The following is a 12,102-nucleotide window of genomic DNA, read 5'->3' as shown; positions in this document are numbered from 1 at the left end:
TGCTATGCAGCGGGTAATTTAGGCCACTACTTCAATTCACAGTATTTCCAACTAACTTAACTATACTGAAAACTAGAACTTCTTACCCAAATATTATTAGAACACACTAATCCTCACTGCAAGGAGGTAGAAAGACAAAGCAAAACAGTTAAGATATTACCTTATAAGACTTAAAGGACAAAAATGTTCCGATCCAAAGTGTGATATCAACTCCACCTAAAGAATAAGAGGTACTTAAAATAAAATTCCAGAGACCCAGAGTTAAGAGTTCATTTAACATCTACATCCAATCTCGAAATTGCAAATTTTGTTTACTCGAGGGATATGTAGATTGCCCATAACAGAAAAGACACTGAAAGATTTGTTCTTGCCATGCATTAAAGTGCTCAGTCGCAGCAGAGAACACCCCAAGCCCCATGCATTCATCATTCCAAAGAAGAGGTTGCTAACCTTTATGTACTTGATGAACATCTGAAGCAAGGAAAAAAAAAAAAAAAAAAAAAAAAAGATGTCAGTACAAAGGCTGAACACATGCCACAGGCAACTACAGAGTTTTGTTGGTTTTAATTCAGTACTGTAAATGCCTAAGAAGACAAGTTATGAAGGATAAAGTTCCAATACTACTTCATCTGCCTTAGGTAGCAAGATTTCATTTAGCCCTTGTACCTTGCAGATAGAAGGTAACATGCAACAAGTGTTTTATTAATGAACTTAAGTTATTCAGTTTTTCTAGGCAGCATGATTTCAGAGAGAATACTGAAGTGTGTTAAATTTACTAAGAGTATTTTTTTCCCTTAAAGAGCACAGATTACAGAAAGTGACTCAAAAGGAAAAAAACCTTCATAGCATGCATTCTCTGTACTGCTGCTGCTTCAAGTTCAATATAACATGCTTCAATTTATAGAAACACTACTGGAAGAAAATGTATAGAGCATCTGATGATACATTTGGAAGCTTCAGTTATCTGTGTATTTCTAGTGGGAACTTGACTACACACCGATATTTATTTAATCTAAATTAATTTGCAAGTGCAGAATGCATTTGTTTGACCACTATGTAGACACTAACAATGAAGGACTGTAATAATCTGCAAGTGAGATCAAGAAAACTATTCCCATAAAAGCACTCTTAGAAAAAAAATTCTATTATTTTTGATACAAGTTCATTAAGCCACTTCAAAAAAAAAATCAAACTTTTAAAAATTTTTTTTGGATTCTTCTTCTGTGGACTAGGCATGCTTAGAACTTGCTTACTTTTTGTGCTATAAAAACATTACAAAAACCATCCTCTGAAAATGTTATGCTAAATTATTCAAGGCAGAACACAGTATCCGCCAAAGGATGAAGTGCTGAAGCATCTAGCATAACTCTGGAACTTCAGTGACGAGCAGGACTCCAGCTACCTTAACGCATTAATTCAGCCAGAAAGCAGAATTAAAAATAAATGAAATCTTTATCCTGTGACTCATGCAGAATTTCTGGGTAGAGAAGTTAGATAACTATCATTCATAGCTACTTCTTCATGAAAGCACAAATAGTAATTCAGTAGCACAAAAAAAAAAAAAAATCTTTTTTTTTGGCAAGCACCATAATTGGAAGATAACACATCACTAAAGAGGACCTAAAAAGTCTGTATTTTACTTGAATTTAAACCTCCACTACATCCCAGTATTTTCATAAAAGCTTTTATCCCAGTCCAAGTACCACATTATTTATGGAGTTTTATTTTCTCTGAGTCTCCTGAGTAAAGATAGCTTGCTGCAAGGTACTCTGAAGGCAGAGAGATCATGGCAAGTGCTCCAGTAGCCGTAAGCCTAAATAATTAGCATGAGTCGCAGCTATGATTGAGTAACTGCAAAACTGCACTCTGAGTCTACTGATGAGAACTAGAATTCAAATGCTCAGGAGACAGTTGGTTAAGTCACGCAGAATAGAACACTGGCTGGATTTTTCTTAATTCGGATAGCAACTAAGTGTGGACTTGGACACAAAGTAATAGGTGCTTCCCAAGATCCTCTTAGTTGCCGTTATGAGGAAGGCAATATACCTGTGATTGTGTGACAGCGTTTAGTATGTGGCCAATCACACTAGGGCCACTAATGAAACTAGCGCAATTAGTGGTAAAGCATGCTTTGATAACACGTTTCTCTGGGTGCTCTGTTACACAGGGTAAGCCCAGCAAACCCCTCCTTCTCTGAGAAGCATGGATGCTTTTACAGTGTTAAGTTACCTTAACATATTTTGCATACATCTGTTCATCCAGAGGGAAGCTTTGGACATTTCTCTCATCTCTGGCATGGAAAGTACCTAATTTAATCCATTTGTTTGTTGGATACCTAGGAAAGAAACAATGGAGTCAGCAAATGAAGTGCAAGAACCCACTGTTTACAGACATTTGCTGAAGTTACTCAAAATGCCTTTTCACAGAAAAAAAACCACTTTTTTTTTTTTTTTCAGTTGCAAGATAGCAGCAGTGTGTTTTTTCGTATGGAAAGAACAGTTGGAAGATAAAGCTAGTCCCAACACAAAACCTCAGCAGTACCTCTTCACAAACTTAAAACAGTGTGCAAGCCCATGAAGGATTAAACTCTTCACTTGATCCAATTACTGAAATTCAACCAGCCTACAGTAAAGTTTCTGGAACTGAAAAAAAGTCATCTCAAATGAACACTGAAGAATGTGACACACAAGTGATAGGTTGTAAATATTATTGTAAGCAAGCAGCAAAAAACTGTGAGCACAGCAGAGTTAGAAATAGGCAACAAGTGTGGAAAATCAGAATCCACATGCTTTAAGCCCTGAAGTGAGGGGTTTTGATACACTGTGCAAATGTCTCCTCTTTCACATACCACAGTAATTTGCTCACTCCCAAAGTACTGGGGGGTACAACACTGCTTAACACACAATAAAGCCACCCTTTAATCAGCCATTCAGCAGTATTCTTACCCCTTCCACTTCCTCGGTGGTGCACTTTTTTTTTTAATCAATAGTCTGGGGGTTTTTTGGACAGAGTTCAGCATTGAAGATAGTTTAAGCCATGTGAAAATGGTCTAGAATGACAAGGGAGGAGACAGCCCACAACCCCAGTAGCATTCTGTTTAGGAGTGTTCATTTTATGATCTGCCATCCACTACCTAGCTACTGTATTAATTTCTACTGCTTCGTTGCTATTTTTCAACAAGTTTTTCCTCTTCATTTTTAAGGTGGCAAAGAAAAAATACAGGAAGCATGGCACGAACTCAAACCATATCTTCTAGGACCTCACAGTTGGCTTTCCATGGAAAACATGCTAGTAATTGATCATATGCACAAGTAAAATTGATGTAATTTCACAATGAATTACACTTTGCACAGTAACAGGCATACAGACATCATGTTTTACAAAGACATCTATTTAATAATTACTTCATTTTTCATTCAGAAGAGCAGGTTTTGATAACATACCTGTCACTGATAGACACCAGAAAGTCTTTAGGAGTGGAAGAGAATAATTCGTGATTTGCAATGTCAAGCTGCTTTACTTGGACTGGTTCACAGAGCTCAATAACAAACCTCGAAAACAAAAAGGAAATTCTTTGAAAAAAAGCACTTTTCCTTCTACAATTAACAATCCTTTACCTTGTTACTGCAACCTTCACTGGGTATAAAAGAACACTACAAAAATGCTGTACAATAAGGAGGCATCGCTTGTTGCTCCCTTCAAAACTACCAGTAACATTTACCTGCCTATCTAGCTTAGGAACTCTAGATAGCCCCTGCAGCTACAAAAAGCTTCGTCTACCTGGTACTCAAAGGCAAGAAGTCACAGAACTAAAAACTAAGGAGAGCAAACATTTAAACCACACCTGAAATACCAGTTAGTACATGGTAAATGCCGATGATGTGTCCTACAATTATCTGGCAGCTGGGTAAAGAAACCAAAATCTTTACTTGAACACTCAGTGCTTTCTCTTCTGCAAGATTCTAATTACGCAAAACCTACAAATACTAAATTTATCCCCTTAAACTTACTTCTCAGTATCAGAGACAGAATTCTAGGGGGGACACAATAAATCCAAAGTTCCTTAGACAAATATTTCAGGCAGACACACCAAGGTCAAGTCAGTCCCACAGGATACATACAGTCCCATCGCGATGAAAAACTATAACCACTCCTGTCATACAAGCAAACCTCAGTAACCTACCAGATTTTAGTACTGCAAGGATTTAGCATATAAAGATCCATGTTTTCCATCAAAATAGCTGAAGTGCTCTGTATAAAGAAGAGAATTAGTATTTTAAATAGTATGGTAGAGAATAATGCAGCAACAACAGGTTCCCCTTTCTCCCCCACCAAAAAAATAAGTTTGATATTAGTTACATAGACTAAAACCAAGTTTCATAACATTCTAAGCAAGATAGTATACAGGAGACATTATGTCATGTGTGGGCAATCACAATATTAACTATGGCGAGCTATTTCATACAGCTTTGTTCAATTTCTGTACTGAGTAGACTCTGCACCCCCTTCCAAATTCACTTAAAGACATAAATTTCTCTATAGCCATCCCTCTTAAAACAAGGGACAGGTCATAGTTTATGTTCAAATTTTGTAAATCAAAAATGACAATAAATCCAAACATAAAAATAAAGGATTACTTCAGAAATCAGTGTTGAGTTTTAAATAAGTGTACTTTGTACTCCTTCTTGCTTAAGAGTAAACTGAAATAATACACACTAATAATTAGTAAATGCTTACCTTTGCCTCTGGATTCGCTGCCAGAATTTTGGCACCACACTCTACAGAGGCATAGTTATTTCTATTTTTCTGGACCTTTTTTGTGGAATGCTGCCCACCAACAGCAGAAGGGTGCATTGACTGACCTAGGAACAAGAAAATATTGCTACTGTAATAAACCACACAAATAAACAGTCTTTTCACTTTCAGGGAACTGCTGCTCACTGCTTTTATATAATAAATGCTATCAATTATGTAGTTCTAATAGAAAAAATGAAGTTCCAGGCAGCATTCCAAATTCAGACAGTTTCACCATTCAAATCAGAGACAAGATGAAAGTGGCCTGTATTTAGACTAAACCAATGAATCCCAAACTTACTCTTTTCTTTCTCTACTTCCATGACTTTCTTCTTCCATTCATCAAACGTTGGAATGTCTCCAGGGTCCTTTGGGGTTATCACCGACGTAGGGTCAATTTCTCCAGATTTCTTATAGTCTTTCTGCAAAAGAAAGAGCCACCAATTGTCAATCTTTTAAGTACCAAGCATGAAAACAAAGTTTAACCTGAATGCTTAAAAAAAAAAAAAATGCTCTCATGAAGTCAACAGCAGATATATCATTTGAAGCCATGTTAAAAACTTAGTGCCAAGGTACAAGGTAAGCTCACAAGCCAGGAAAAAACCCAAAAACCAAACATGTAATGATTTCCTCCCAGAATTATAGATGCTTTCACTGAGAGGCTGGTAATTTTTGTGGGTAAACTAATACATTTTAAGTAAAACATAAGCCTTCTGTCTCATAAAACGCCTGCTTTTTCTTCCAAGATTTTTGCTTTTCCTCCTCCTAAGGAGAAAAGGTTTCCCTGTAACAGAAATCTTCAGATATGAATGCTGGTCATGATGGAATTCGAGGTCCCCTGGCATTTCTGAATACCTCAGAAAACAGCAGAATGAATTATTATTTTTAAATGGTTTATTTAGTGTTTAATGATCAAAGAAATAATGTTTTGGACTTGCCTGACAAAGCAGCAACCCTTTTAAGTTAACCATATGCCATACCATTTCAAGTCTTAACTTCTCCTTTGTACAAACACATTTCCAGCACACCACCAGATGTGTGAAAAGCTTTTGCTAGACATTTCAAGCACAGAGGTAATTTTGTAGACAACATTTTACAGGTAGTTTCCAGAATGACTGCTTAGTAGGTTGACATTTTCTCTGCACTTAAGAATTATTTCATATATAGTTCTATAGCTGAAAGCCCTCAAGAGTGTCAAACCCACATATTTGGACAGAAGTGACAACAGAATTCTTCACATGACTACACTGCAACAGAACTTTTGATTTGGTGTACCCAAAAATACAACCCCACATATACTTAGAAATGAGAGAACCTAAAAAAAAAAACCCTGTATCTCCTTCTCCCAAGAAAGTTCAGGATATAAGATCCTCCTTGGACTATGACAAAAGTGGTAAGTAAAAAACCAACTAAGAAATGCCAAATCATGCTCTTGCTTAACTACGACATCAGGCCAATGCCAGAATTATTTCAATTGCAGTCTTTAAAGCATTAGGTTAAATAAAGACACTCTTGGCTTGGTTTTTGTTGTTGTTTGTTTTTAATAATGTTTACACCAATTTATTTGTAGTAAGTTCTTTAGAAGACTCTTCCTGACTGCATGTAATTATTTTAAGGCACATTGTACTCTGTTCAATAGTCTTGGGAAAAACATCTTAGTTTGAAAAGAGAGTAATACCAGTTATTAGTGACAGTTTAAATGTGATCTCGAAATAGCAAAAAACGTATTGCCATGGCCTTGGCCATTCTTTACCTATTTAAAAAAAAGTATCCCTTAGGAAGTGCCTCACAATAACAGCATAAAAGCAGTCATACAGTTAAGTATAAAAGACCTGTCTAGCTAGGTATCCCACTTTAACAGCAGCCAAGTAAGACACCTAGGAAAGAATAAAAACACACCCAACATTCTGTATTTTTTCCAAGTGTCATCTTTGCCTCTAGCCACCTGCTTGCTACTCAGGAACTTCCTGTCAAGATTCAATCCTTAGATTTCTCTTCTACAAGCTTACCTGGACCATGCAACACTCGCCCCACCCTTTTTTTTTTTCCTTAAACTATGTAAAAACATTCGGCATCCACAACATCCTGTGGGAAGTCCCAGCTTAACTATCTGTCACAGGAAGAACATTTCTCCTGGATTCTGCTCCAGATAGTTTTATTTGATTTCCCCAAGTCTTGTATTTGAAGACTTAGTTCAGAAAAACTGCTCTGTGCCAATGGATTAACCTTGCTGCCCTTTTCTGCCAGTTTATTATACCCTTGTTGAGATGGCAATATCGGAACCGCACACAGTGCTCAAAATGTGAGGGCTGTGCATTTATACAGTGGCAATCAGAAAAAAAGAGAGGGATATCACTCCTCTTTAACAATGGTGACAACCTAACAGAGGGCATTAGGCTCCCGTGCACACTGAATGGGCATCAGTAACACCTACCTCCCTTTTTAAGTTCTCTGAGGCATTCAGAGCCGATTTTTGCTCATCTGCCCCCTTTTCAGCTGCTGAAACTTTTGACTCAAACTCAGATTTTGTCTTCTTTCCCTTGCCATGTGAAGATGATATATTCTCTATATGTTGACCTGCAAGGCTGAAAGTTTTAAGAGTATTAGAACCTATAAAATGATCACCTTTTCAGCCATATGCAATATTAAACACACACACAAATACGTAGATAAGCAAGCACATGCAAATGTTTGTTGCAAAGCCAGGACAGAAAAGAACAATTACCTTTAAATTATTCAGACTCACAACCTACTTCAATACTCACCTTTCTGGTGGACTGACAAAAGAGGAAGGCTCACTCTGAGGGTCAGCCTCAAGTGTCCCACCAATATCACAGTCAGGTTCTGACTGCTCAGCTTCACTAGAGCTGACTACAGGGATATCAGCACGGGAATTTTCTATTGCACTGAAGGGAAAGAAATAACATGCTTTTTACTCTTCTGATAACACAAGTAAGCCTGCTAATCAACCACATAACTAAAGATATTTGAAAGTCTAAAAAAAGCAACAGTCTCACAGAAATAATTAAGAAAAGAGGAATGAAGTATGCTATCCTTGTGGAACTGCATTCTCAGCTGTAGCCATGCAAGAATGAAATTTCCTTTTCCAGACTGTCTCAAAGGAACACAGCTAGCTTCTCATCTCCCAGACTCTCATCTAACATTCTACCAAACACTTCAATGGATATTTTTTCCCATCATCACTACAAATTAAGAACAGCTTCAGAGTTACCTGACTGCCAGCAATTTTCCCTTTCAACAAAGGAATCAAACACAAGACTGAGCCCCTCACTAAAAGCTCCAAATGTTCCCAAGCCAATGGGCAGCAGTCAGAACAGAACTTGGCTAAAACTAGAGAAGAAAAAGGGTGGCATGACAATATACAGTACAGCCAGCCAGACGTCCTTTCCACTAGGTTTGGTTTCTTTTTTTTGCTAGTGTAATAAAAATGAGGTAACCCAGCAGACCATTATCCAAGCTGCATCAGGAGCCCCAACTAGCTAAACTGCTTTACTTCCTCTCCCCCAGAAAGGCTGCACACACCGCATCAGATAAATCTTAAGACAAAAACTGAAAAGAAAGTGGGTGGGGAGGAGAAGATGGACAAATAATAACTTTCAGTTGATAACTTCTGTGACTGTCCTCTCTTCTCCAGTACAGGGATGACTTTCATATTGATCTAGAATGTTATATACCAGATCTAAGCAAAAGCTTTATTCTGCCTCCTAAATTGCAACACAAGCTTTCTTCAACATCAACAGCAAACTAGGTTAATCCAATATCACGACACAGAGCTGCCAAAATACAAACAGCACATCGGAAACTTAAAAAGGGATCTTTTGGGTTCTCTGACTGCTACAATTATCAACAGAAGCAGCTACAACAAACCTAAGGAGCCAATTTTAGTGCCTTTCATATTATAAAGTTCCCACGGCATAAAACAAAAAACTCATAGGTATTCAAGACATTTTGCTATGTAGCAAAATCTACCAAATACCAGGAATACAAGAATTTACTAGCTACAGAGAGTAGCTTCTCTGAATGCCCCAAAATGCAAATATCTGAGATGCACGCAGTATAGCTCTGCATGTAACACTTTAATTACTGAAGTAGGGTTGACCACTACACTTAAAATTAAAAAGCTCCACACATTCTTCATCTCAGTGGATAGATGACAGTATGAATAATTATCAACTGAATAAAATATGGGACAAGTATGAGCTTAAAAATACCCTGATATCAGGGTGTACCTGACTGGCCTCAAGTAACTAATTTTGGCAGAAGGTGAGCAGCACAAGCCTAAAAGCTGTAGTACTCCCTCTCCTTTGGATACTTTCATTTGTCAGCAGCTTTGCGTTAATTTTTAGAGTGCATTACCAAGCTCACTTTGCATGGCAGGTGTCTTTACTTGCAACTAGAAGAGGAGCTCACATTATTTTCCAAGTTTTCCCCAGATTAGGTCTGGATGGAAAAGCTATAATCAGTGCTGTCCTAAAAAAGATTCATTACAAATTAAAAAGATTTTGGAATAAAATTACTTCCAGAATATTCTGACTAAGAGGTCCTGCTGGAATATCAGACCAGTAACACCTAAGACAGCTGGACTTTGTTACACTGATGGGAATCAGCATCTAAAACAGGAAAAATGATGTCTGAAGATAACAAATGCAACTGAGTCTTTTTATAGATCTCATTTAACTATGGAGTTGGACTACAGCCGTTTTGGATATTAGAGAACAAAAAAAGAGACCACCTATTACTATTTAAAACTAAACTAAAGTTTGAAATACTGTATAAGTATGCATCTCTCCCATATTCATTCTACCCTTTTCTTCCTGTAAATGGTACTAGTGTCACACTACTGCCAAGCATTAACTAATACATCAGAGTTCATCACTCTAGTATTCCCCAGCTACGACAGCAAGACTATTTTCAACAGTTACGAGACACCAAGCTGAAGGTTCAAAAGAAAATAACATCCTGAATCTCCTTCTAAGACCTGACAATAGTAGTACAACATGTTACACAAGCAAATCAGTACAGCAGTCAACAAAAGCTAGGAAAACATGCTGAAATTACATTCCAGTTTTGCTTTATAAAAACAGCAAATTTGGGAAACTGGATTTTTGAATACTTGCAATTAAAGACACTGAAATACCAAAAGGTGCTTAAGCCTTAGCCCTAGCAGACTAGGCAAGATTAGTCAGCAGACAAGATTTCCAGACCTTTTCTATGGTAAAGAAACTAAATTTGGCAAACCAGAAAATCTGGACTTTTAAAAAAAAACCCAAAACACCAAAGAAGAAGAGCAGTCTACTTCATTTTTTAATGTGTTACATTTTTATCTACCAAAGTATTAGCTCTTTAACAGCAAACAACAGAAGAATGTATTCCCCTTAGCACACATTAAAAACCCCAGGAGAATTTTGTGAAAGTACCTAGAAGTACATACACATGAATTTCCGTACTACAGTTCACATTTGATAGCACAGCATTCCACAAAAAAGGGAAACAAAATTAAGCACATCAACTCTTGAAGACTGCCTGCAGCAGAGGTACATTTGCAATACACTAAGTATCAGAATTACAAACTGTCTTGGCTGCGCTTATACTAAAATTTGCTATTTCATCAAAAGTCTCCTCATACCAGAAATTATTTAAGATTGTTCTGTTGTAAGTCCTGGAATAAAATTCTGCAAAGTTCTTCCTTCACTGAAAGGAGAGGCCATGGCTGAAGCAGCCTTGATGCTTGTTATCACAGATGTGAAACCACATTTGTGAAGGGCAGAAACCCTAATGGTAAAGACCTGAGGGCTTTTATAGTGCAGATTATCTATCATATAAAAGACATTAGATTTTTTTCTGTCAAAGCAGCAGGTTAGAAACTGATAATGGCAATAATATGACACTTCATGAAAGCACACAACTCTTAATCCATGCACTGAGTAAATGATGGCATATTCCATTAGCACTGACACCATAAACCAAAGTACAGCAAAAGAATCACATGCAGCAGTCTAGTCTTATCCCTACTAAACCTGAAGAGGTAACCCTTTTAATAACATCAGAGTAAGTGATATTCTCTCAAAGACCAAAACAATAAAGCAAGAAAAGCTTACTCAGGCTGCGAGACTGGAGGTATCTCTGAGGTAGGTGAACTGGAAATGTTTTCAGTGCTTGCAACTATGCTAGACGAAGCTTCATTTAAATCTACTGAAGAGGGAGTCTCAACTTCAGGCTGGCTTGCTTCACTCTGTTCTGCAGTCTGTGAAGACATTACAGATGAACATACGTTTTTTCAAAACTTGAATAGGAAAAACCTTGCCGTGGGCCCCAGCTAGTACCTTAGTCAACTAAGTACCACACGGCCACCAGGACAAGCATTCATAGAATAACATCTAGTATGGAGTTTTAACAGTTCAGTAGTTCAGATTTCTGTCTGAAAACCAGACAATCTGTCTGAATGAACCTGAAAATCAGACAGCAAGACAGTTAAGAAACAGATTTTCTTTCGTCACAAACCTAGGTGGTATTCAGTGCAACTCTGGGATAGTTGCAACCTTCTTCTATAGTCTGCAATAATAGTGTAAAAATATTAATTGGAGAAGGCATGTGCAACTGCTTCCTCAACTATGCACTTCTATAAAGAGACAGCCACGAGAAAACAAGCTTGAATATTTCAACAGCTGAAATAAATGGTTCTCTTTGCATGCTCCATTACAATAAAATTTACGTTTACTAGTTTCATCCTAAGCTCAATTCTGGGGAAGGCTTTCAATTTTATCACTACAACAGAGGTCCAAAATGATTTAGAAGTCGTGATTTAGTGTTGTAACTGAACAAAGAGATAAATCGCTTCATGCTTCTGAGAGGCTAGTAGTCTTAAGTCTTATTTATTCTAGGTCTTCAGTTTTCATAAGCCCCTGCACAGCATAATCAAAATAAGGCTTTCTAAATCTGGAAGAGTACGTAACTGCTGAAACAGGTCAGATTAACCCTTGCACCAATGGAAAATACTATTAAACAAGAGCCTCTTGTAATAGGTGGATTACTCCGAGTCATTTAACTGAAGAGGCCTGAAATGTCTTACTATAGAATTACATATCTAAACCATGCAATGTATGTTCAGAAGTATGTCCTACATATGTTGTCTTGTAATCTACAAAAATATGTATCAAACAAATCATCTTTAACAGTGAGCTTTGTAACATTTAACACTGTGCACTGACTTAATAGCATTAATGGCACATAGAACTGAAACACAACCCTTTTTCCATTTTAGCAAAGGAAATGAAACTGACAGAAGCC

General features: G+C 37.3%; 1 protein-coding gene across 3 annotated transcripts in view; it reads right to left on the bottom strand.

Moving 5' to 3' along the window:
* Positions 1 to 12,102, bottom strand: part of SUCO (SUN domain containing ossification factor) — a 53,618-nt gene that overhangs the window by 15,640 nt on the left and 25,876 nt on the right. For 2 of the 3 annotated variants that reach the window (XM_054833506.1, XM_054833507.1), the window contains exons 4-13: positions 10,914 to 11,059; positions 7,560 to 7,700; positions 7,229 to 7,379; positions 5,096 to 5,216; positions 4,738 to 4,862; positions 4,184 to 4,251; positions 3,444 to 3,551; positions 2,230 to 2,335; positions 451 to 471; positions 161 to 216 (exon numbers count right to left, since the gene is read on the bottom strand). In XM_054833506.1, coding sequence (XP_054689481.1) covers positions 161 to 216; positions 451 to 471; positions 2,230 to 2,335; positions 3,444 to 3,551; positions 4,184 to 4,251; positions 4,738 to 4,862; positions 5,096 to 5,216; positions 7,229 to 7,379; positions 7,560 to 7,700; positions 10,914 to 11,059 — 1,043 coding nt within the window. The remainder of the gene's footprint in view (positions 1 to 160; positions 217 to 450; positions 472 to 2,229; positions 2,336 to 3,443; positions 3,552 to 4,183; positions 4,252 to 4,737; positions 4,863 to 5,095; positions 5,217 to 7,228; positions 7,380 to 7,559; positions 7,701 to 10,913; positions 11,060 to 12,102) is intronic. The other variant, XM_054833508.1, reaches the window with a different exon arrangement.

The sequence above is a fragment of the Grus americana genome, chromosome 8, assembly GCF_028858705.1.
Source record: "Grus americana isolate bGruAme1 chromosome 8, bGruAme1.mat, whole genome shotgun sequence".
Classification (NCBI taxonomy): Eukaryota; Metazoa; Chordata; class Aves; order Gruiformes; family Gruidae; genus Grus; species Grus americana.
The sequence above is the reverse complement of the archived record's forward strand: the minus strand, read 5'-3'. Positions and strand labels throughout refer to the sequence as shown.